Raw genomic sequence first — 25,636 nt, 5'->3', positions numbered from 1 at the left:
TTTGAATGAAATTACAAAATCGTGAATTCAATCAATACTATTTTCTCAATGAACAATGCCAATCAATATAAGAGGTTAAAGTAAAAACATAAGTACTAATAGTAACAGTTTCATCGTAGAATTAAGCCATATATGTTAAAAATAAAGATTAAATTTATATTCCTTTTATCTTTTAGAAAAAAGATATTCAGGCCAGGTACACCTACTCAACAGTCCATTTTCTGTCTATTGTATGTATACTTGGTCCACTGCACACGAGCTGGAGATGTTCCACTAGATGGCGCTAGGACACCTCTACATACACTCCTGGAAAATGGGCTCCACAGAGCTGCCAACCTACAGCTGTCTGGGGCATTTCTATCACTTTGGTGAAAGCTTTTCAGTCAGAAGACAGGCGTTTTGGAATGAGAAAGTATAGATCTGAACTATAAATATACTACTAAAATACTTTGAGGCCCTGGGGAAAGATACTTAAGTTCTACAAGCCCAAGCTTGTTACTGTATAAAATGAGGATAATACCATTTCATAACATCTTCATATAATACTGTCTTTGTATTGGATTATTTTGAGAACTGGCTAGAATAATAAATTTAAAGCTCTTTGCTAAATAAATGGTAGTTCTATTATCATTATTTGTTGTTGGCTAAAAAACTCCAAAAAACCCAGGGTTACAACAATTGAAAAATCCAATGGGAAAATTCTGAAGTAACCTTTTTAAACTCAGGAAAGAAATGAAGTGACTATCACTACCTTCAAGAAAAGGTGGAAACCTCTGATGAGAGTTTTGCTCTTCCGCCTTGTTAACAATGTTTTCCAGATGACTGAGAGGTCTTGAAGCTCCCACATGTGGCCCTCCACTGAGCCCTGAATGTGTCCTGTTGCTTCGGCTGCAACACTCTCCTCCACAGATGTGATGATCCAAACACAGAGACAAGGAATAGTACTGGCACCCTGCCATTGGATAAAAACTTTTCAAAATAAAATAACAATTGTGTCTGGATTACCTGACAGAGGGAGTTGGGAATTGCCAGCAATGCTACAACCATGGATGGATATGTCCTGTTTAGAACAAGTCACCTCACCAACAATAAATTGGTTAAAATAGCTTGAAAAGCCTTCAAACATGAAATAAACACTAATAAACAACAAGGGATTATCATAAACTATTCTGCAGAGTGTAACATGTCAAAGGACCAAGAGACTGAGCAGGTATACATGGAAGTTGTGGAAATACAAAGTATAAGAAAACAAGACAGCCTTCCACAGAAAGGCTGATCAAGGGGCTGGCTACAGCATCCCACTTCTTTGCTCAAGAGGCAGGGTCCCTTCTCTTTGCCAGCCAGGAAGCAAGGCTCTGATCACCTGAGTTACTGAGTATCAATGTACAAGAAAGTGTACTATTAGATGGCCTGGAGCCTAAGCTGGAAAAGCACAAAAGTGACAGTGGCCTTGAAAACACAGGCTGGAGCCTCACATCATCACCCCACTTCCTCTCTGATTATCAGCCTTCCCAGTCCCTCTCCACTGTTCTCTTGCTCTCTGGGTCCTTAATTTAGGTTTTTCATTATCCTCACCTGGAGACATGAGGCCAAGACACTAAGGATAGGGGCCTGTTGTTTCACCGCTTCAGCTAGGAGCCAGGACCCGGAGTTTGGCTCCTCCGAGCACTGGAGCAGAACTTCAAAGAGATCAGTCATCTCTTCTTTGTTTCCCTGGAATTCCTGGGGGGACCTGTTGCAGACTTGATCACTGTCCATCCTGGAGTTGGACACCAAGGGCAAGTTCTCAAAAGCCAATCTTAAGTGGTCTTCAAGGACAGGACTGAAATACTGAAGAAGAGATTTCACCTAGAAAACAGACGATTAAAAAAGACAACTGTCAATTTCACCTGGAGCTGAAAAATGTTAGAGAAAAGCAGAGGCAAATTGTTCTTTCTCACCCTGAACTGCGTGCAGGGGAAGTGACCATGGAAATTTACAAAGTAATTTATTGCTTTGGAGTGAATTTCCATATTCAATCTGGAGTCACAAAAACCTCTTCCTTCAGCTCTTTAATACTAATGATTAGTCCTTTTTTTAAAAAAAAATTTTTAATGTTTATTTATTTTTGAGATAGAGCATGAGGGGGTGAGGCTGCAGAGAGAAAGACACAGAATCCGAAGCAGGCTCTAAGGTCTGAGCTGTCCTCACAGAGCCCGACGCGGGGCTCGAACCCACGAACCGTGAGATCACAACCTGAGCCGAAGTTGAACACTTAACTGACTGAGCCACCCAGGCACCCCTAATGATTAGTCCTTTAACTGAAGCCAATCCACTGAAATCTTAGTAAAAATAGTAGCATCATATAAAACAAAAGCCTAGGTATACACAACAGAAAAAACACTACTTTTCTTCCCAGAAGTCTTCTAATTTCCTCTTCTTGAATAGTTGGGAACAAATGGTGGCTTACCTCCTCTGGGGGATAGTTATGGAGTTGACTGTGAATAATGAACTGTAACCAATCATTTGCTTTGGCACATTCTCTGAGATAAGACGTGCTCAGTTTCACATTGTGGATCCTGCAGAACTGTACCGCTAATGCCCACTGGCTGCTAGATTCACTAGATATCCTGTAATTGGGCAGTAGAGGAAAAAACAAACTTGTTAAGATATAGCTTAATTTAATTTTAAACTGGAAAATTAGTAAATATTAAATAAATTTAACCACAGCATATGTTCTAAAAAGCCTTTCAACAAATATCAATGTTTAGTAGGCTGTTCTGGAAAACAGTGGTGGGAAAAAAGAGGACTCCTGTACCCATAACACAAAGCTTTCTTAGTATACTAGCAGAATTCATTTCTTTTATCAGCCAAGTATCTATCAGTAGATATAGTAGCTATATACCATCTTAAGGAGAACTGCATAAACAGTCAGTCAAGACACTTCCTGAGTGCTTAACTGTTTTTGCATGATTTACAGTATCAGAGTCCAGACAAGTGCATGGGCTTCCTAAGTGGGGAGTACCTGTTCCTAGATCAGGCGCGTTCAGGGTAGTATGGCTGTAGACAGGGAGTACCTGTTCCTACTGGCAGCAGGAAACTGCTGAAAACAGAGCCATTGACAGCAGGTATAGGAGAACAGTGTGCCTTCCCACAGTCTGGGGTCACCCCAGGGTTACCCCAGGTGGCGTAGCACAGAGGAAAGATGGCATAAATGTGTATGTAGAGGGGTTTTTGTGGATAGATGGTCACCTCAACTTTCATTATCAACTGACATACATTAGGAAGAAAAAATTAAGGACATCACTTAGAGTCAAATTTTGTGAGATCCATCCCACATCTTCTTAAATGATTTCAATATGTGACACTTAGGAGATTCCTCTGACCAGCAGGACAGTGGAGGAGACAGAGCACTTTTCCATCTCTTGGAAACTCTATCTCTAAAGAGTGAATAATTATCTTCACCCTCCTTTTACTAATGGCAAGAAGAAATTAAAATCCTTGTCCATTTACCAAGTATCTGCTATACGCTGGCTGAGTAAGAAGACTTGAAAGGATTGATAAAAATATGTGAGGCGTTAGAAGAAAGACTAGGCAAACACAGCTTGGAAGATTAAAGCTTGCTGGAAAAAAGACTGAGGTTGCAATTCAACAAACCTATTTATTTCCTGCTGCTGAATGCTGCTCCATATACCTTCTTCTAAAAGAATAAGCAATTCTTCTATGGTTGCCTTTTCACCCATAGCCAGTTTAGATAGTTTTTCAGCTGTAAGAAATATAAACAATAAAATATGGTGAAGAGAAAGGGTCAGGCGCTGGGAATTTCTGTTTGAAGAGTGTGGCCTTGGGCCATTTCAGAACCTAATTAAAAGGCCCAAAAAAGTGAGATAAAGTGCAAACATTCTGCCGTAAAAGAATGAGACAGGAAGGTAACTGTTTCTCCCCCAACCACTCATAATCCAGTGCCTCAGACCTATTCATCCCTTGTCCCCTGAACAAAACAAACCCCAGATAGAAAAGGTGCTGTACCTAGAGACTCTCTGACACAGCTGTACTGAGCATCTTCATTTCTACACTTGTAGCTCAAAATTATATTGGCCACTTTCATATCAACTCTGAGCTTTAGGCTGTCGAGGCCAAGCAGTTCTAAGAAACAAACACACGCAGCTGCTATTGAAGGTATGTAGAAGGAGGAGAGTCCTAAAACATAGGCTTCATTGCCTACTTGCTGGACCCTGAAAAAGGAAGGAATCAAAATCACATCAGGATATGAAAATTATTTCTCAACAGGAAGAGCAGCCAGAATTACACAGTGATACATGAAGCGTCAGACACTTATGATTTTTGCCCCCTGCACACACCCATTTAAGTTCTTGGCAGTTTTTAGTTGTCTCCATAGCTCCCCATTCCCTTACATTTCACCTTGTCCTAAAACACCTGTTTATAAGCCAAATTATTCTTGCTTCCAACTTCATCCAAGGAACACAGAACTTCTGAAAGACTGTCAACTTGTGATCTTATCAATTATGAATATATATACATACTACCAAGAAAATTAATGCCAATTAAACTTGACATATTAGGTTTTAAAATTTCTTTTTAATGTTTATTTTTAGATAGAGAGCACACACACATGGGAGGAGCAGAGAGAGAGGGAGAATCCTAGGCAGGCTCCATGCTGTCAGTACAGACCCTCATGCGGGGCTCGATCTTAGAATTGTGAGATCATGACCTGAGCTGAAATCAAGAGACACTTAACTGACTGAACCACCAAAGTGTCCCCATTTATATTAGTTTTACAAGCGTAGACAAATTTCAAGGACAGATGCACACAAAAAAAACCGTATTAATTTACTATGTAGGATGAAGACAGGAGACTCAGGGACTCTTATCTTTCATTTTTCACCATTCTGAATTACTTGAACATGTTACCATAAAAATGCATTACTTTGTTAGCTATAAGACAAATCAATAAATAAAGTAAATCTATATTTAGCTGATTATATAAAATACTTCTCCAAATTCTGTACTTTATAAAAGTGAATTATAAAAAATGAAGATCATAAATACAGAATTCACATCTTATTATATATACAATTCCCTCTTTAGAGGAACCACTAATATTTGGCAAGCTCCTGGGTCATTTTTTTGTTTTAAACAGAATTTTAAAAGACATAAAAAGAATATTTTAATATTATCATTATCTTTTTTCCTATTAACAAAGATACACTAAATTCCCCACACTTGGGATATACAGAAAAACACAAAGGGGAAAAAAAAGAACACTAAATTACTAGCCAGATATAATTATTTAACTGTGATATATTTTCAGAATTTTTTTTCAAATAAATGTGAAAAATACTCAGATATGCCTTTTATTAAGAGTACAAATTATGTTTTAAATACTCACAGCTGCTTAGGAGTCTTGCTCTTGGTTAATTCCTGGACCAGAAAAGTACCAAATGCAAATGAAGGCCGTCCATGTTGTAAATAATAAGCAAAATTCAGACGTTCCACTATAGCATACTTATTAACCAGGTCAGGGCTAGAAAAATGCGGGAGATGACTCCCTGCATCTGGGGAGAAAGTAAAGCAATATTAATCCTCTTCACTTCACCATGATCAATTCCAAATTTGTATGTGGGAAACTTAACTCTGCAATGGTAAAAGAAAACCAGTTGTTATTGTCATTTTGTACCACCGTGTATTACTGTGAACCACCAAAATGTAATAGTTTATTTTAATGTGAAGAAGTAGCCCTCCATTTTACACAAAAATATGTACCTGAAATGCTGCATAAAAAACTTATAATTTATGCTTTTTCCTCACGGAACTTATTTTATATGCCGTAATTCTCTATTTGATGATCATTTAAGTTCACAATGGCAATAATCCTTTAGCCTGTAAAATCTCTGCTGATGATCTGCAAAAAGAGCTTTATAATTCATTCATGCAGCTCATAACACAATGAAATCCCTTCATAACGTATTTATATGAGTCCTCTATTCACCAAGGCCAACTCACTATACCTTCCTCCAGTAAACAGTTTTAAGAACATCCTTTTCTTCATATTAATACCGTTCTACAATTTCCGTTTATCACTAGCTATAGTTTCTGATGATGTTTTCATAGAGGACCTCATTAGCTATATGATGATACCATCTTTCTAAGATTAGCAGAGTAGCTCAGTTTAAAGTTACTCTGTGCCCATGAAAATAACAGAAAAAAACATTTTTTCCTCTCTAGAGAAATCTGAAGTCAGAAGATGTTTGCGTGTGACAAGTTAGTATGAAATAACCACTTCGGTCAAGCCCTAATCTTTAATTGCCTCTTAGGCCACTCACTACCTATAAAAAAAAAAAAAATGAAAAAAACATTTTTGTTTTCTTCTAAATGTATATTTTTAACATTTATTTATATTTTTGAGAGAGAGAGAGAGAGAGAGAGAGAGAATGAATGTGTGTGTGCAAGCAGGGGAGGGGAGGAGAGAGAGGGAGACAGAGAATCCCAAGGACTCCGTGCTTTCAGTGCAGAGCCAGATGCGGGGTTCAAGCTCATGAACTGTGAGATCATGACCTGAGACAAAATTGAGTTGAATGCTTAACTGACTGAGACACCCAGGCACCCCTGAAACCACATTTTGAACTGTTAAAGGAACAAGTTCTTGGAAAACTTCATCTGCTCTTATTTTCAAAGTTCAAAGCCTATTTCTGGAAAAAAAAAAAAAAAAATTATCCTCCAAAAAAAAAAAAGGATTTTTTTATACTGTGACTTGGTTCTTAAAAAAAAGAAAGAGAAAGAAAGACAGAGAGACAGACTTGAAGAGAGGTGTCTGTCATCTAACAAAGCTATTACTTAAAAGTCTACCACCTTTAAGATTAAAAAATTGTCACATGCCTTATCTATATTCTTTGTACGAACACAGTGACTTTGGTAACTTGTAATTACACATAAAACTGTTCATTCACTCATTAAATATTTGCTGAATACATGTGAAGTATATAGCACTGCCTGGCACCAAATCAGCTAACTTTAGTTTTTAATTCAAGTAAGACCGTGATCTTTTAGCAGCTGGGGGCTAGTATGGAGAGGGTATACAAGAAAAAATTCTACCCAAAAGGTAATTTTCTCTGCCCTGACACAGAAGCCAAGTCACCTCACAGTCACTCTACATCTCTTTTCAGTGGTAAGACCATATGAAAAAAAAAGTAAACATTCTAATTAAATACAATTCTCCAATCTCATAAATCCACATTATGTTTTTATAATTGTTTCATTTACTTTATGCTTTATTTCTTCAAATCTTTCCCAACACCAGGCAGGGAATATGCCTTTAACTTCCTCTCTTTTCCCCAAGTGTACCCAGTACGGTGCTCAGTCTCCAAAAGGGGGTCAGGATTCTGGTGAAGTTGTTGGAGTTGGAGGCATTAGAACAGCACAGGGGAATCAGTCTACACTCTAGTAGTAACTTCACTGAGATTAAGAAAGTATTTTCATTTGAGAATGCAATACGCACTACTATATTCAGCCATCAACAAATATTTATTGAATATCTATTACAGGTCTGGCACTGCACGAGCTCTGGGCAGTAGGTGAGTTAAATATATTGAAATTTGAAATTACAAAATGGACACATTAGAAAATTCATTTTTATGCATGTCCATAAATATTTACAGGGTATACATTATGTGCAAAGTGCTAATCTGAAGCCTACTTTAGAGTAATATCGGCAGAGACACCACAAGTACCATGACATTAAAGGCTAACCCTAAATTTAAAAGTAAAAAAGAAAAAGTAGAGTTTAAGCATGGCACCAAAAAAAAAAGATCAGAGAAGTGCTTCTGGTCTAAAAAGAACAGCAATGTGCATGCCTCTGGTGCTTACCATGCGCCAAGAGCTCCAAGAGCTTTTTATTTTATTTATTTTTTTTTTAATTTTTTTTTCAACGTTTTTTATTTATTTTTGGGACAGAGAGAGACAGAGCATGAACGGGGGAGGGGCAGAGAGAGAGGGAGACACAGAATCGGAAATAGGCTCCAGGCTCCGAGCCATCAGCCCAGAGCCTGACGCGGGGCTCGAACTCACGGACCGCGAGATCGTGACCTGGCTGAAGTCGGACGCTTAACCGACTGCGCCACCCAGGCGCCCCTCCAAGAGCTTTTTAAATACTTTGTCTCCCGTCATTCTCATGTAATACGTGAGGTGGGCACTGTTATTAACCTTATTTTGTAGGGAACTGAGGAAAGCTTACATCACTTACCCAAGATCGAGCCAGGATTTGTCTAAAGCCAACACCTATGCTCTTAATCTTATTTATAATACTATACTGTAAACAGGGATTTTTGGAAAGGGAGAAATTTAAGCAGATAGATAATACAGATACACTTTAGGATAATACATCTTATATTTCTTGGCAAGAATAGCACTAGTGATGTATTACAATTACTTTTAACTCACGAAATGTTTTCAGTTCAGTCTCCTAGAAAATGTTTTCCATCGGAATGCGTCTTTATTTTTAAAATGGAAAGCAGTGAGGGGTGCCTGGCAGCCGTCAGTTAAGCAACCAACTCTTCATTTCACCTCAGGTCATGATCTCATGATGGGTCATGAGATCGAGCTCTCCACTGGGCTCCACACTGGGCATGGTGCCTACTTAAGAGTCTCTCTCTTCCTCTCCATTGTCCCTCCCTTGATCACCCACTCACTCGTGCACATATGCTCTCTCTCAAAAAACAAAACAAAAAAAAGCAGAGAAAAAAACTGGATTGGCCTTACATAAATTAAGTTCTACTGTCAACACTGCTGAGATACTTAACTTCTAAAGCCCTAAATACCCGTAATGACTTACCTCCTATAGCCAGTGTGTTGGCAGATTGCCAGCCAAACAATCTGCTAGGATCAAAGGGCAATAATGACTGAAAAAGGGGAGAAATCAGAATTAAAAGTTAATTGACTCTAAAATAAGTGAACAAAACTGTATGAAAAGACTTCACAGGTAGTCTGCTTCCCTTCTTCAACCTTATCTTTCTGAACATAAATTCTCTGAGCCCAACTTACAAAAAAAAAAAAAAAAAAAAAGAATGCATGAGACACTTTCCTACGTTAATAAAAAAAGAACTGGCTGTGTTCCTTTTACAGACTCCCCTCACTTCAAACTACATCTGCAAAGTGTACTCTCTTTCGGTTCAAACAACATCAATCATAATGTAAATGGATTTTTGAAATACTTTTGGAATCCAAAAGCAAGAGAAGAGGCTAAAAAATGTTACCATGTAAACAAGACAATGTTTTGTTTGCTAAAAGGACTAGAAAGGAAAGAGGAAAAGTAGATCAAAGGTTAGAGGAATGTGGTGAACGAACCACCACTGCCATCAAAGGAAAAAGAGGGCAGGAAGTTGTTAAGCCAGTCAGAAAAGGTTTGAAAGCTGGGAGCCATAGCTGTTTGAAATTTGTCTAAGCCAAAGATTTAGCAAAGATGATCAACAGATGGTAGAAAAGATAAAGGAGAAATAAAACTTTTAAGTCAAGATGTGAGTGGCTAAGGAAAAAGCAGCTTTGATTTAAAATTAAATAAGAATTTGTGGTGTGTTAAGGAAGGGCTACTTTTCATAAAGTAATACGACTAAAAAATTGCATCAGTCAACTTGAGAACAGAACAAAGAACAACCTGAACCACTTATGTTCTAGGCTGGCTGAATCCACTTTAGGCAGTGCAACTGCTTTGGTATAATCCACTTAAAGTTTATACCAGTGCTACTGGTCTGCAATAAGATAAGAAACTTGCAATAACTTTAAATCCAGCTAAATGCTTCCTGCTTCAAGAGTGTCTTGCTACACAGATCAAACAACAAAACAAAAAAACACAACAAAAGCCTGCTGAACTGAACCGTGTACTTAGTAACATAGATTTATATAATAGTTCAAGATCCTAATCTCATCACATCCCAGCAACAAGCAGTTCATGGAGTGGCACCCACGTGGGGAGTGAGCAATCTGAGCAGGACTACTCTATAAATTAAGGACTGTTAACACTGGAGAAATTTTGTACCTTTATAGATTATAGGTTTATGTTGAATTAAAGACCCTAATGGGAAATATGCGCACCTAAAGAAAAAAAGCAAAAGCCCTCTGAAATGAGAAATGAACAAAAGAATGTGTTCGTAACAGAAGATCCCTGAACAGGTTTCAGGGTATATGAATTCCTTGAAAATATATGCAAACTTATACATATATGTGCAGTTTTTCTGGATAGAGAACTCACATTCTTAAAGAGGTTTTGTCCTGAGAATGGTTAAGAAGCACTGATTTAAATAAATAACTCGATTCACTGAGAAGAGAGAGACACAAGTTATCTGTGTAGAATGAAGTGGCTTTCGATGAAAGCAGCAGACAAGTATGCTGGCCAACTATCTGCTTTCAGATCCATTTCCACCTTTCCCCTACAGAGAACTGCATTGCCCAAGCTCATTTGCCCTTTGGCTACCAGTAGGGTTAGCCCAGAGAACAACATGGATACTAAAGGTGGGAAGAGGGGAGAAACCAGGTTTTTTTTTTCCTTCTTTGTTTTCTGGGGTATCTCCTCCAAAGTTCCAGCTCCACCTTCTGTTTCCGGCTCTCATTAGACAGCCAGGTTGTCAGATTAGCTCCCAGAGACAGCTCCAGCTTCTGGGTTCTGATAACACCACTTTCTTGCACTGTTCTTGCAGCCTTAGGAGTGTTGACGGCTTCCTTCTTCGTCAGTTTTTGGGTTGTCTCACCAGGGCATGTTTGGATTCTCCTTTCTGCTGTTACTGTGTAATTTCCTATTTGAAAGACCCAGGGTAGGAGCAGCTGGGTGGCTCAGTCGGTTAAGTGTCTGACTTCGGCTCAGGTCACGATTTTGCAGTTGAGGCGTTTGGGCCCCACATGGGATCTGTGCTGACAGCTCAGAGCCTGGAGCCTGCTTTATTCTGTGTCTCCCTGTCTCTCTGCCCCTCCCCTGCTTGCACTCTGTTTCTCTCAAAAAGAAGTAATAAACATTGAGAGACCCAGAGTAGGTTTCTGTTTTCCTGGCTGAATCTTGACTGATACCCCTCAATACTATCCACCTAAATACTGTACCTGCATAAGGTGGTAAAGTGTAATATCAGGTGGCAGGACGTTAGAGGCAGTATACTGTGGGAATAGAGCAGTTTTTAGCTTGGGATAAGGAGTTAATGCCATCTTCAGTAACTGGGGATCTACTTTCTTCAAACAGGTCTCATTTTCATCATTCTGAACAACCTAAATAAAAAGATCACATGGTACAGAGTAAGGGTTTTCTCTTTCCCAAATTTCAGGTTTTTGTTTTTTTTTTCACAAGAATGAAACAAGGTTAGCTTGAAAAAATACATGGAAGTGAAAAAACCAATGGTCAAGGAGTTAGAAGCCAAGAGTTCTCATTCTGGTTCTAGGAAAAACTAGCTGGTGACCCTGGGCCAGATATTCAACATCAGGCCTCAGTTTCCTCATCTATAAGATTAGGAAGTTCAACTAGATCAGTGGTTTTCAAACTATATGTGAAAAAACTGTTTGAAAAAAGGCTCTGCTACTAAAATGTTTAGAGTATTTTTTATTTTTTAAAATTTTATTTATTTAATTTATTTAGAGAGCACATGTGTGAGCAGGGGAGAGGAGCAGAGGAAAAGGGAGAGAGAGAGACCATCTTAAGCAGGTTCCACACTCAGCACGGAGCCTGACATGAGGCTCAATCCTATGACCCTGGGATCATGACCTGAAGTGAAATCAAGAGTCAGATGCTCAACCAGCTGAGCCACCCTGGCACCCCTTAAAATATTTAAATAGTAAATAGTAAATATTTTTAAAGGAAAAAGAAAACCACTTGACTAGATGACTTCTACCTAGGTTTTTCTCCCTCAGTGCTCAAGTTATTCTATGACTGTTTTTTGACAGGTGATTATAAACAGAGGAATAGATAACCATATGAATTAAAATACATTGCAATAATCTGGAGGATGTAGTATTATATTAAATTAGCATCAGTAAGAAGCTTTTAAGGATTAGATGTTAAACAGCATCCTTAATTCAGTTCCCTCTAACCAGGCATACTATACTTTCAAAGAAGCAGAGATGGGCAAATTTCCACTGGGTCCCTTAAGAGTTTATATGGATAGCCAAAAATTATGATTTCCTTTTTGCCTAAGAGTACAAATAGTAGACAGTAATTCCTAAGCCACACATCTAAAATACAGTTACTCCCAGGAGCAATCAGAAACTGACGTGCTATCCTTAAAACAAACCTGGAGTTTAAAAAACAAAGGTAGGGGCACCTAGGTGGCTCAGTCAGTTTAGAGTCTGACTCTTGATCTCGGCTCAGGTCATGATCTCACAGTTCATGAGTTGGAGCCCCTCCTAGGGCTCTGCACTGGTGGTGCGGAGCCTGCTTCTGTCTCTCCTTCTCTCTGCTCCTCCCTTGCCTGTGCTCTCTCTCTCTCAAAAAAATAAACTTAAAAAAATAAATAAATACCAGATATACACACACACACAATTGATTCTGTTTCTCTGGAGAACCCTGACTAATATAAGGCTTCTGAAATCCAGAGAGAGAGAGAGAGAGAGAGAGAGAGAGAGAGAGAGAGAGAGAGAGAGAGAGAGAGAGAGAGAAAGAAAGAAAGAAAGAAAGAAAGAAAGAAAGAAAAAAAAAAATCTACACCACATATTAGTTCCCTTTCAACTTAAGAGGATATAATATAAAATATAAAACTTCATCCTTTGTTTTATGCTCTTTAATATAATGAGATACTTATAAGCAGTTATACTTGAATATCACAGGAGGTCTAGAAAATCCATAGATATTTCTGCTAAATTTAAAATCAGTCCTATTTTGCAATAACAGGTAAAAGTGCTATCCGTACCTGGCTGACACCCCCAGGGGCATACATTGTAGTAGCAAGGGCCAGGAGAGTATGTCCTTCCAACAGCATACTGCTTACACTGGCCTGGTTGCTGGGAATCAGTATCTGAGCATTTGCAAGGCTAGCCTGGAAGATCAATTTGGGATCTGGAAAACAAAAGAGTAGGTTTTTTTCCTTAAGAGAAAGAGTTACATAATTCTGAGAAGAAAATTTTCACTATCCACAGTATGAAGGACTTTCTAAGTTTAAAAGCAATAAGAAAACATCAAAAAGGAAAATGGGAGATTTGTCCAAATAAAAATAAACTTCTATTTAAACAACTGAGACAAACAACTGTTCAAACAACTGAGATAAACAAAACTAAAAGGCAGTAATGAACGGGGGGGGGGGGGGGGCGTGGAATTTTAACAACAAATTAACAACAAATGATAACCTAAAATTAATGTCTTCAGCAAAGAGCTCATACAAATCAATGCCTGAAATACTGACTCTCACAGATAGACTGTCACGATGTGGGAGCTTAATAAACATTTGTTGGATGAATGCAGGCTAAAAAAAAGGATAGAGAAAATAACCAGAACAAAATACATGAAGACAGATCAAGAGTTGCCTGTGGATGATTATCTACCTAGGCTATCTACCTGCAGAGTTTTACCTTTTGATAGTTGTCTGTGGCGTCCAATTTTTCTTTACAATAAACATATTATCAACATCAAAAACAAACAGAACAAAACAAAAACCCCAACCCACATTATGAAAAAATTCTTTATATTGGAAAAAACCCCAGAATTACATAAAAGTGAAAGATTGGCTGTTGACATTCCTTGCCTGTGTTAGTGGCTTTGCCTGTCCCCTTTCCCAAGTGGAGTCTCTGGAATAATACCAGCTAAACCCTCAAGGGGGGCAGGGGTTACAGGGCTTTTCTGATTATAACCAGAGCAAAGCTCTCCTTCAGCAGCTCTACTACATAAGACAGAACAATCCAGACATACTGTGGTTTGTTTTTTTTTAAATTCCATCTGGAGTTACTTACTAAAAAATTCAGGGCAGACACCTGGAAGACAGACCACTTCTTCATAGAAAAAGGGTGTCATTACCAGAGAGCAGGAATTCACCCTGTGATAAACTGGTAAGATGAGACATATCCAGAAAGAACAAGCCTGAGGCTGAGGGGGAAGGGAACACTGGCACACATGCTGTCTGGCTTTTCTTGGCTGGCAAGAGGGCAACATTTTTGGTCTTCTGCTTTTTAAACAAAGCTTGAACCTAGGTTATAGTCAGATGTTTGTCTATAGACAAATGATTTATTTAGAGAACACAAATTACGTGCCATTTAACAGATCATTTAGCCAGACTTTTTTTGTTTTTGGGTTTTTTTTTTGTTTTTTTTTTTTGTTAAGAGACAGAGCATGAGCGGGGACATGGAATCCAAAGCAGGGTCCAGGCTCTGAGCTGTCAGCACAGAGCCCAAAGAGGGGCTTGAACTCATGAACCATGAGATCATGACCTGAACCAAAGTTGGATGCTCGACCGACTGACCCACCCAGGCACCCCGACATTTTTGTATTTAATACAGTACACCCATACCTGTTAAATTACCGGAAACTTGTCGACACTGAACTAAAAATTCAAACCAAGGGTGAGCTTCATATAATTCACTTTTTTCCAAAAAGGGACAATTTGAAGGATTAAGTCTGTATATAAAACAAAGGAACAAACTCTGGTTAGCACACAGGATAAGACGGTTACAATCATGTTTGCTCCAGATGATAACTAGCATTTAAAAAAGGAATTTCAGAATTAAAAGTAAATATAATATACTCCAATCTTGTGTTGTGTTTTACTTATTACTTACGATCTAGAAATAGAGAAAAATTTAGAGACAGATAATTTTATTTATAATGTGTTTACTTCCATGATGAAATTTTACCAACTCTGTAAGATTAACAGATACCTTGTCCTGTCATATTTTATTATTTTAAACAACAAAAACTTGTCAGCATTTTCAAACTTCAGAGGCTTTTAAAAACTTCCACAACTACAGAGAAGCTAGGACCAAGGAATTAAGTCTCAGGATAGATCCTTTGAATATATGACTTCTAAATCTTCTCTTACCAGCAGCTTTGGGGAAAACATTTCTGTGTCTAAATAAGCTTCAATGATACGAACCAGAAAAACACCATCTATTTGAATTCTTAGTCTTTAATACACAAAATAAAATAAAAAGGTTCTCATTAGCACCTAAGGGTGGACTCTGGAATCAAATCTAAGTAGAATTAAATCTGGCTGTGCCATTTATGAGAGCCATGTGCTGTAAGTAAGGCACTTGGCCTCTCTCAATGCTTCAGTTTCCTCATCTGTGTAATGGAGATTGGAATAACCACCCGATAGGCCTTTTGTGAAAATTAAATGAGATAATGCACGTAAAGTACTTAGTCTAGTGCCAGGAACACTGTAAGTACTCCTATATTAGAGACATAGTCTTGTTAGCACTGACCCAACAGCAATTCAGAGCAGCCAGAATGATCTTGGGCAGTATACACTGATGTATATCTATCTATCTAAATATCAATTTAAGAGTATACCTAACATACCTTGCAGTGGTTATGAACTCATAACCTTCTGTTAATCTTACAGAATTGTTTAGCATTCATTTGCCTGGTAATGAAGGTATCAAGTAACTCCAAGTTAACTTTCAGAATCTTCCTCTCTTTTAAACTTTTAAGGCATTTCTTTCATTTTATTCTTTGTAGTTATCTTATAGGTTAACAGACATGTTACAGGATTAACATCACCAAAAAACACATGATAAGCAGTTAGCTGAATGCAGCACTGAACTAAGGTACCAAGTATTGGAGTGAAGGGGCACTATTTCAAAAAGATCAGTATTCCTCAAGGGAGTGTTTAATATTTTCCTAAAAGTCACATTCAGAAGTAGTATGGAAAGAGGAAACTGATTTGTGCTGCTCAAGGACAAATCAATTCTCAATACTCACTTGTAACGGTCAAGATAGACATAGAGAAGATACTGCAGACTGTGTTCCAAACAATAGAGAATGAAGTGAGAATGGAAATCCCAACCTTCTTTGGACCTGTAGTTTTGAACGGGGAGAGTATCTTGCATCACACCTCCAATTCGGTTCAGTCTTAGGAGGAAGAGTTCAAAGTCTTCTAGTTCAGACTGAAGAAAAATCCCACTCCTGTTGGGCAGGTTTCAGAGGTGGCAAGTTACCAAGTTGCTACACTCAGGGCAGACCAAACCACTTCCATTGTGGAAGTCTCAGCTACTTAAAAATAAGGATTTACAAATTAAGACTGCCAAGTCTTGTGGTAGGGTCCCCTCCCTAATGTAAGAAAAAACAAACCTCAAAGCAACCTGGCTATATGTGTATGTGACAACATCCCTCACAACCTTGTAACAGGAGACCACTTAACCAGACTACATGTTCGTGTGTTACCATATATAGGAGACAAAGAAGTAAAAAGTATATAGAAAACTACACCACGTGGTGTTCAGGGCTCAGTTCTCCAGGTACGAACCCAACTGAGCAATGCTGGCAGGAATAAAGTTACTTCCTGGAAAGAAAAGCCTCAGCGTCAGGACTATCTGTCTGAGAATCCTGCTACAGTCTCACTCTATAAATCTGTTCTGACACATATATATTTTGCTAGTTTCTGATGAAGACTGGTGCACCATCTTAGTATTTAAATCACAGTCTAGAGTTATCTTCATTAATTCAAAAACGTAATCTAAGCTATCTCCATTTTTTTATGATTTTAACTAGAATTGCACAATCCACTGTGGCAACAGTGGTTAGCTCTTGAAATTAGATGTTTTAAGCACTGGGAATTTCCAAAATTTAGAAGCTAAAGCAGAATAATTTAAATAGACCAACAACTAAACAAGAATAGAAATTTGCATTTAAATATTACTTTTTACAAATTTACTGTTAAATTTATATACTATACAGAGGACAATAGGAAATATATAATGTGGCATGTACAGAAACACTATGTAACCATCACCCAAATAATAGAATATTATACCTTTGTGTATTCTTCCCCCATGCATGTCCTTTGCTACCCCCAGAGGTAACCACTATCCTAACTTTGTAATAATTATTTTTTAAAAAATTTTTGTAATGTTTATTTTTGAGAGAGACAGAGACAGAGACAGAGACAGAGTGCAGGTAGGGGAGGGCAGAGAAAGAGGGAGATAGAGAATCTGAAGTAGGCTCTAGGCTCTGAGCTGTCCACCCAGAGCCTGATGCTGGGCTCAAACTCATGAACCATGAGATCATGACCTGAGCTGAAGTTGGATGCTCAACTGACTGAGCCATCCAGGTGCCCCCCTGCCCATTCCCAACTTTAAAAAAATTTTTTTTTGAAGTTTATCTATTTTTGAGAGAGAGAGAGATAGAGTGCAAGCAGGCAAGGGGCAGAGAGAGAGGGAGACACAGAATCTGAAGCAGGCTCCAGGCTCCCAGCTGTCAGCACAGAGCCCGATGCAGGGCTTGAACTCACAGACCATGAGACCTGAGCTGAAGTTGGACGCTTAACTGACTGAGCTACCCGGGCACTCTTGGATTTGCCTATTTTAAACTTTATGCATAAATGGTACCTTCTGGATATATTGTTCTTAGTCTCATTTCTTTTATTCAACATTGTGTGATTTACCCATGTTAATACCTGTGACTACAGTTTGTTTTCATTATTTTTTTTAATTTTATTTTTTAAAATTTACATCCAAATTAGTTAGCATATATTGCAACAATGATTTCAGGAGTGGATTCCTTAGTGCCCCTTACCCATTTAGCCCATCCCCCCTCCCACACCCCCTCCAGTAACCCTCTGTTTATTCTCCATATTTAAGACTCTCTTCTGTTTTATCCCCCTCCCTGTTTTTATATTATTTTTGTTTCCCTTCCCTTATGTTCATCTGTTTTGTGTCTTAAAGTCCTCATATGAGTGAAGTCATATGATTTTTTTCTTTCTCTGACTAATTTCACTTAGCACAATACCCTGTTTGTTTTCATTGTTATATAGTATTCCACTGTAGGACTGTAACTACATTTTATTTATCTACTCTCTACCTTTGATGGTCAGTGCAGCTACTCCTAGATTTTTGGTAAAATAATTTTACATTTCCATGACTACAAATGAGGAAGACCATCTTTTCGTATGTTTATTGGCCATTTGTGTTTCCTCTTTTGTGAAATGCCTATGTATGCTGTTATCTTCCCCTCCAGATCCAAGCTCTACTCTTCTCCTATCCCTGGAGGTTCACCTGCACAGAAGACTCTAGTACCCTCAGACTTCCATTTTGTTTTGCCTATGGGAGACCCCCATAAGAAGGTAAGAGTCAGAAAGAAGAGAAGATGAGGATACCTTGACTCTTTTTGTGCTGGGTGACTGCAGGTTGGCTGACACTCTCCACTAAGGGACACAACTCTTGCCAGGCAGCTCTCTAGGTCTCAGTAACCATTCTCCTTGACCCCTTAGGCCGTTTAGAAAGCATACCCTACTCCCAAGGTCATGAAAATATTCTTCCATATCTTCTAAAAGTTTTATAGTTTTACATTTATCATTTGGGTTTTGAAATCTACTTGGAATTGACTGTATGCATGAGAGAAGGCAGAAAGTCCAATTAAAAATAAAAGTCCAGTTTAAATCCAACCCCCCCCCCCGGCCACAGCTATTTTGTTACCCCAGCTCCCATTTGTTGAAAAAAATGTTCTTTGCCCACTATTCAGTGCCACCTCTGTCATATATAAAGTGAGCATGTATGTAGAAGTTTGTTTCTATGCTCATTATTCTGTTCTCTGGTCTATTTTTCTATCCTTGAACCAATACTCTGTCTTGGTTGCTAGAGCTTTAGAATAAACTTTTATATCTGGGAGGACAAATTCTTTTTCAGGGCTATTCTTGACCCTCTGCATTTTCATATAAATATTTATAATCAGCTTGTTAAAATCCACACGAAAACCTGCTGGGATTTTTATTGAGATTGCATTATATCTAAAGATCAACTTGGGAAGAATCGACAACAGGCTTGTCATGCTCCAAATCTAAATAGAACGTTTGTGGTGTTTCACCATCAAGCATAACGTTAGCTACAAGATTTCTTTAGATACCCCTTTCACATTAAGGAAATTTGCATCCATTCTTAGTTTGCTAATATGTAGCTTTTATGATAAATAGATGCTGAATTTTATCAAATGCTCTTCTGTATCTAACAGGGTGGTATGAGTTTTTCCTTTTATTTTTTTTTTTGATGTTTATTTATTTTTGAGACAGAGAGAGACAGAGCATGAATGGGGGAGGGTCAGAGAGAGAGAGACACAGAACCTGAAACAGGCTCCAGGCTCCGAGCTGTCAGCACAGAGACCGACGCGGGGCTCGAACTCACGGACCGCGAGATCACGACCTGAACCAAAGTCGGCCACTCAACCGACTGAGCCACCCAGGCGCCCCTGAGTTTTTCCTTTTAATCTCTTACTGTAGACCTAATTCACTAATGTCATATTCCTGTTGAATCACACACATACTAGCTTTTTAAATAAATAAATATTAAGCCAAATATTTGACAACCATGCTAGTTATATGCAATTTTACTTTTAGTAAATAAGGAAAGGATTTAGTGCAATAGAAGGAACAGCAAATAGAAAGTCAGAGGTAAAAGAATTGAAGCCTGTAAGTAACTGGCTTGGGCAAAGCTCCTAACTTCTCTAGATTTCACTCTCCACATCTTCAAATTGATTAGGACAATACAGCTACACTTCCCTAATAAGCATAAATATAAAATAAAATAAATACATGAGGAATATGCTTCAGAAACTTAAAAATTAATATATATGTTATTGTCTCATCATATTATTTTTATAGCCTTAGGAAGATAGGTTTAGCCTGTGAAATTGCTGATATTCAACCATTTTTGACCCACACAAACGGCAAGTTCACATGGTTCAATCTAACAGAATTGTTTTTAGCAATTAATTAAAAATTTAAAGTCTTCACATCACTTCAAGAGCTACTGACCCTTCACTAATTTTTTTCTTTTTTTAAGTTTATTTATTTTGAGAGGGAGAGAGAGACAGAGAGAGTGCAGGGCAGAGAGAGACAGAGAGAGAGAGAGAGAGAGAGAATCCCAAACAGGCTCTGCACCATCAGCACAGAGACTGATGCAGGGCTTGAACTCACGAACCACGAGATCATAACCTCAACTGAAATGAAGAGTTGGACACTTAACTAAGCCACCCAGGCATCCCCTCACTGATTTTTTTTAAATTTTTTAAAATTATTTTCTTAATGTTTATTTTTGAGAGAGAGAGAGACAGAACGCAAACGAGGTAGAGGCAGAGAAAGAGGGAGACACAGAACCCAAAGCAGGCTTCAGGCTCTGAGCTGTCCACACAGAGCCCGATGCAGGGCTGGAATTCACCAACTGTGAGATCATGACGTGAGCCAAAATCGGATGCACCCCTCCCCCTCACTAATTTCTTAACTGAACAGTCCTCTTTAGTTAAAATCCACAGGCAGCACACAGGTGCAGTGACAGTAATGAGAAGAGTAGGAGACATTACATGACATTAAGGCATCCTCTTCTCAGCTCTTGCCACTTGGTCCTTGTAGCTCCAATGACAGCTGACCATGTCAGCTACAGTGTGAGAACCTATTCACTAACACATGGTGTTAAATGCATGTGATTTTAAATATTTTTTTTTAAATTATTTATTTTGAGAGAGAGAGAGAGAGAGAGAGAGCAAGCATGAGCAGGGGAGAGGCAGAGAAAGAGAGGGAGAGAGAGAGAATTCCAAACAGGCTCTGCACTGACAGCATGAAGCCTGACATGGGGCTCAATATCTCACAAACCATTAGATAGATCATGACCTGAGCCAAAATCAAGAGTTAGACACTCAACTGAGCCACCCAGGCACTCCAAAATGCATGTGATTTTAAAACCTCAATATATGGTAACACTATAATTTTAAAATACTATGAAACAACATTGCATTGGATTTATGGCATTTCAGAGCAAAATTTACACCATTAGTTTTTTATTGCCCTTCCTTGTATTCATCTCCAGTTACAATACCTGGCCAGCTTATCTAAAATTTCATTCCTCATGTAGTTGTTGCAGCAAGTATTCTGATCAATAACATCAACAGTCAGAAGGGGCCATCTGTTCTGCTGAAGTGAAGCACAACTGTTCTGGGTCTGAAATTCTCCAATCCACAAGATAATGCTTGACCAATCATGGCGAGCTGTGAGGTATCTCCAGAGGGCTTCGGGAGAATATGATTTGTACTCTGCATTAAGAATAAAATACATTTTAAAACAGCAATGAATTATGATTATTGACACAAAACTCAACAATAATTAACTTAATAGATTCTTCTTCCCTTTTCTTTTCTTAATATAAATAAAAACTTTGGGGGCACATGGGTGGCTCAGTCAGTTAAGTGCCTGACTTCTGATTTCGGTTCAGGGCATGATCTCATGGTTCATGGGATCAAGTCCTACGTTGGGCTCTGCACTAACAGCACAGAGTCTGCTTGGGATTCTTCCTTTCCCTCTCTCTCTGCCTCTCCCTGGCTCATGCTCGCTCTCTCTCTCTCTCAAATTAAATAAACAAACAAAATAACTTTGGCTGTAATAGTTAACATGAATTTAACATTCTATACATAACTACTATTACTTGTTCCCCAGAGCCCTCATGTGATACAGATCCTTAGTTTACACAAGAAGAAACTCAAAGACTATTGGAAAAACACAGATGTCACTTTGAGGCTGGCTAGAGAATTCTTAGCCTTGAAATTTCAATTCACTAGACCATATGGCTTTTCTCTTTCACTGTCACATTATAAATCTCTTACAAAAACCTTGAGATATCCCAGAGTCATGGGATTGAGCCCCATGTTGGGCTCCTTGCTGAGCATGGAGCCTGCCTAAGATTCTCATTCTCATTCTCTCTCTCTCTCCCCCTCTCTCCCCTCTGCCCCTCCCCAGCTCATGCACACACTCTCTAAAAATTAAAATAAAAACCTTGAGATAAGAGGTCTTCATGCAATGACTTGCATTTTAAAGTAACTGAGTATTCTTCCTCCAAAAGGAATTCCAAAATGGAGACTCACCAAAATATTCAAATGCCTAATTTAATTCTCATACAATATGTTTAAATTTTAGGTTCTTTCACACTTGCCTTCTGGACTTATCCTGGGGAGAAGGATGGATTCTTGTGTTAGTTGATTCCACCACTGAGCCCAATTTAACACAACTCTGTGGTCCTGTTTGTTAAATTTATCTTTAGGATCATGTTTCAGGAGTGAGTCCAAAACAGATTTGTGCTTGAAAAAATCCTGTTCCTTCATCCTATACCTGAAACAGTGGTATAAATTTTTTTAATTTTGGAGGGAAAATCTGCTCATGAACTTCAACTCTTTTAGGAAACACATAATTCAATACTATAATTTTTGTATTTATTATCTTAAAAATATGTATGTAATTATACAAATATTGAAATGAGAGGAAATTCCCTGAGTCCCTTCTGGATGATACAAGTTTTATCTTCATAGAGAATGTAAGCTCAATTCCACATAAAAAACCTGTGCTCACTAACAATTATAAACAATGTCCACAATATTTTTTCCATATTATCGAAAGCAGGCTAATAAGACTACCTGGCAAAGGACTGGATCTGCACATTTTCTTGAAAATGTCCTGAATAAAACTTCTCAACTTGATGCACGAAGTCTATAGTTCTCTTTTCATTTTCAGAAAAATAATTTTTTTCTTTTAAAATTTCAACCTTGAATAAAAAGTAATTAAGCAATGACCTCACAAAAATCAATCACAATTGCAAAACAAATGTCATAAGATTAAATGCCATTTAAGAACTGTATTTTGAATTTTTGAAGTGTATATATATTCACACAAATTTTCTTTTACCACAAATGCAAAATGATCATTAAAAATAAAAGGAATTCTAATACTTTTACTTACTAGACATTAGTCGAATATTTAAATAATTCATTTTGAATTTTCACCAAGGCTTACTAGAAGATGTAAACTACATAGCCTCACCTTTACCTACCAAAAAGTCCCGTATATCTTTATCAGTTGTATAGAAGCAGATCTTGAGCAACTGGTCTTTTACATCAAAGCCCTGTAATAAACAGAAAAATTGAAAAACCTTTACATTTTGTAAAAGGACTATTTTAAACATAAATATATGTTGGATAAAGAAATACTCTATTACAGACATGTACCCTGTTAGAATTCTACACCTTTTCTGCTCTTGTGAACACTCATACTCTAGATTTACCTTACGTATACACTGCCTATCCCTAAAGTCCTTAGCCATTTTGCCAGAACAAAAGCAGCAGATAGAACAATTTAAGGTAATGCTAGGCTACCATGACCAAAACTGCAGGTATCTGCTATAATGATTCACTTGAAAACAAAAGTCAATGCAAATCACAATGCTTGCATGGTTTCACTCTGTACCTCTAGAAAGTTACCATGGACAAGCCACGACCATGCAGATTAGGGCCAGGTCTCAGCTTAGTCCAGGAGGCCTACCTCTGGGACTTCCCCTTCTCAAATGAAGTAAAACCACAGAGCACGAAGTAAAAGTATAAGCCATTAGCTCAAATGGAGACGTAAGGGGTCACACGAACAACCCAGAATGTTTCCCAACAAACGAGGTTCTGTGCACACTTTGACATGTGTGAAGCCTTCTAGGAAAAGCACTGTCTCCTTCTAGTCAAAGTGCCAAGTATAACAGAGAATAAATGATGGAAACTCCCAATAAAAAAATTTCTTCAAAAAAGTTCTCAGTACCAAAGAACATTTCTGACTATTTCCCAGTAAAGGCTATATAAATTTCTTAGTTTCTGACACAACTATGAATACAAATCAATTTTTATATCAATCAGAAATTGCATTCAATATAGAGAATGTTTCTTCCATTAGAGACTTTAAGATCAGACAGTTTATGCAACTCACCATGTTCTTCAAAAGTTCAGAGGCTTCCTTTATGTTGTTCTTTTTCAAATTGTCAAAGACCAAATTTAGGCCTATTCTAATCAGCTCCTCAAGTCTTTGAGCAGAATGACTGTTAATCCTGAAGAAAGCCTGTGCCTCTGGTATTCTGTTGCTCAAAATAGCATCGGCAATAACTTCCTAAGAAAATGAGGAAACATATTTGCCTTTTAAGTTCCTTTTTATTTCCTTATTATGATTATCAACATGGGACTGATATATTTATTGAGCACCTAATAGACTTTTATTGAAAATCAACCACTAGATTTGGTGCTTTGCACAGGACAGATGAAGTTGACCAAAATACAGGCTATTAGACTAGTGGAAAATATACAAATAAAGTATTGAGTATAGTCTTGTATGATAAAGGCAATGATGCAGGTATCCCAGGGTGCTAGAGAGGAGGGTCCAGAAGAGGAGCATCTAAATAAAAGAGGTAACAACAAAAGAAAAGTCTTCCTAGTAGAGAGGACTAATGAGGTGAAATTTAAAAGGCAAGTAAGCATTACATACATATATTGAGGAAACAGGACAAGTGTCCCAAAAAGAGGGAATATATACCGAGGTATAAAGGCAAGAAACAGTATCACTCTTTAGGAAACTCCAAATTACTCAATTTAACTGGAGAAAAAACTGGACATAGTAGCAGATGAGATTTGAAAGAAAAGCAGAGGTTCCATCATGAAGGGTGTTATATGTAGGAGATAGATTGTATCCTAAAATTTATGTGGAAACACTGAAAGATCTTAAAAGCTAAGGGTGACATAACCAGATACATATTTTAGGAAGAATGTTCAGGTAGCAATGTGGAGAATAGACTACAGGGGATTCAAGCTCAAGACAGTAAGGCATTAGAAGGTTACAGCAAAAATCCTAGTAAGAAGGAATAAAGACCTACACTGAAGACCTATACCCTAGACAGAAGAGGGACTTTTTTTTTTTTTTTTTTTTTTTTTTTTTGAGAGAGTGCACGTGCACAAGTTGGGAAGGGACAAAGAGAGAGGGAGAGAGAAAGAATCCCAGGCAGGTTCCACACCATTAGTACAAATCCCAATGCCAGGCTCAAACTCACAAACCAGGAGATCATGACCTGAGTTGAAGTTGGATACTTTACCAACTGAGTCACCCAGGTGGCCCAAATAGGGGCATTCTTAACCCGGGGCTTTCAAGGAGTAGGTAAATCCCATGAAGACTTATGCAAAATTGTATGCATGTGTACATGCACACAATCACATGTATATTTTTGGAGACAGAGTCCACAGCTTTCATCAAAATAGGCTATAACCTTTCAAAAAGTTAAAAATCAATTATTTTGAGCAAAAAGACCAGAGGACCATGGATGGTACCTTGGAGTATATTAAAGGGTGAAAAATAGGAAGTGAAACCTGCAAAGGAGACTGTAAAAGAGAAGCCAAAAACAGTAGAGGGAAAATCAATTAACTTTCGGATAGAGAATAAGAGATACAGAAAAAGCAGTCACACCAGCTATTTCCCTGTTCCTCCACCCCAAGAACAGCAGTCCTGCGAACCTGACAGTATGTCAAACTTATCACTTTCACTCCCTACTGAGTTTGATCATCTGGGTTAAGCTATTTTGGTCTTTGTCTTTCCAAAGCCAATACTCGACAGGTGGGTGGAGGGATTCTTCCAGTCCCCAGTCATAAAGAGGGCAGCAGCACAGTCTGGTTGTACTAACTTCTATAAAAACAAAGTCAAGGGGC

At 38.1% G+C, this 25,636-nt stretch overlaps 1 protein-coding gene across 2 annotated transcripts in view; it reads right to left on the bottom strand.

The window, feature by feature from the left end:
- SPG11 (SPG11 vesicle trafficking associated, spatacsin) overlaps positions 1–25,636 on the bottom strand; it is an 86,617-nt gene that overhangs the window by 28,178 nt on the left and 32,803 nt on the right. For both annotated transcript variants that reach the window (XM_053889104.1, XM_053889105.1), the window contains 16 exons: positions 23,880–24,056; positions 22,966–23,037; positions 22,553–22,680; positions 22,075–22,250; positions 20,968–21,181; positions 15,869–16,072; positions 14,460–14,566; positions 12,873–13,018; positions 11,080–11,241; positions 8,828–8,894; positions 5,390–5,555; positions 4,009–4,214; positions 3,637–3,745; positions 2,450–2,609; positions 1,576–1,848; positions 752–952 (listed from right to left, as the gene is read on the bottom strand). In XM_053889104.1, coding sequence (XP_053745079.1) covers positions 752–952; positions 1,576–1,848; positions 2,450–2,609; positions 3,637–3,745; positions 4,009–4,214; positions 5,390–5,555; positions 8,828–8,894; positions 11,080–11,241; positions 12,873–13,018; positions 14,460–14,566; positions 15,869–16,072; positions 20,968–21,181; positions 22,075–22,250; positions 22,553–22,680; positions 22,966–23,037; positions 23,880–24,056 — 2,568 coding nt within the window. The remainder of the gene's footprint in view (positions 1–751; positions 953–1,575; positions 1,849–2,449; positions 2,610–3,636; positions 3,746–4,008; positions 4,215–5,389; positions 5,556–8,827; positions 8,895–11,079; positions 11,242–12,872; positions 13,019–14,459; positions 14,567–15,868; positions 16,073–20,967; positions 21,182–22,074; positions 22,251–22,552; positions 22,681–22,965; positions 23,038–23,879; positions 24,057–25,636) is intronic.

This window comes from Panthera pardus, unplaced genomic scaffold (genome assembly GCF_024362965.1).
Source record: "Panthera pardus isolate Hobbes unplaced genomic scaffold, ASM2436296v1 HiC_scaffold_24, whole genome shotgun sequence".
Classification (NCBI taxonomy): Eukaryota; Metazoa; Chordata; class Mammalia; order Carnivora; family Felidae; genus Panthera; species Panthera pardus.
This window is presented reverse-complemented; position numbering and strand designations above follow the sequence as displayed.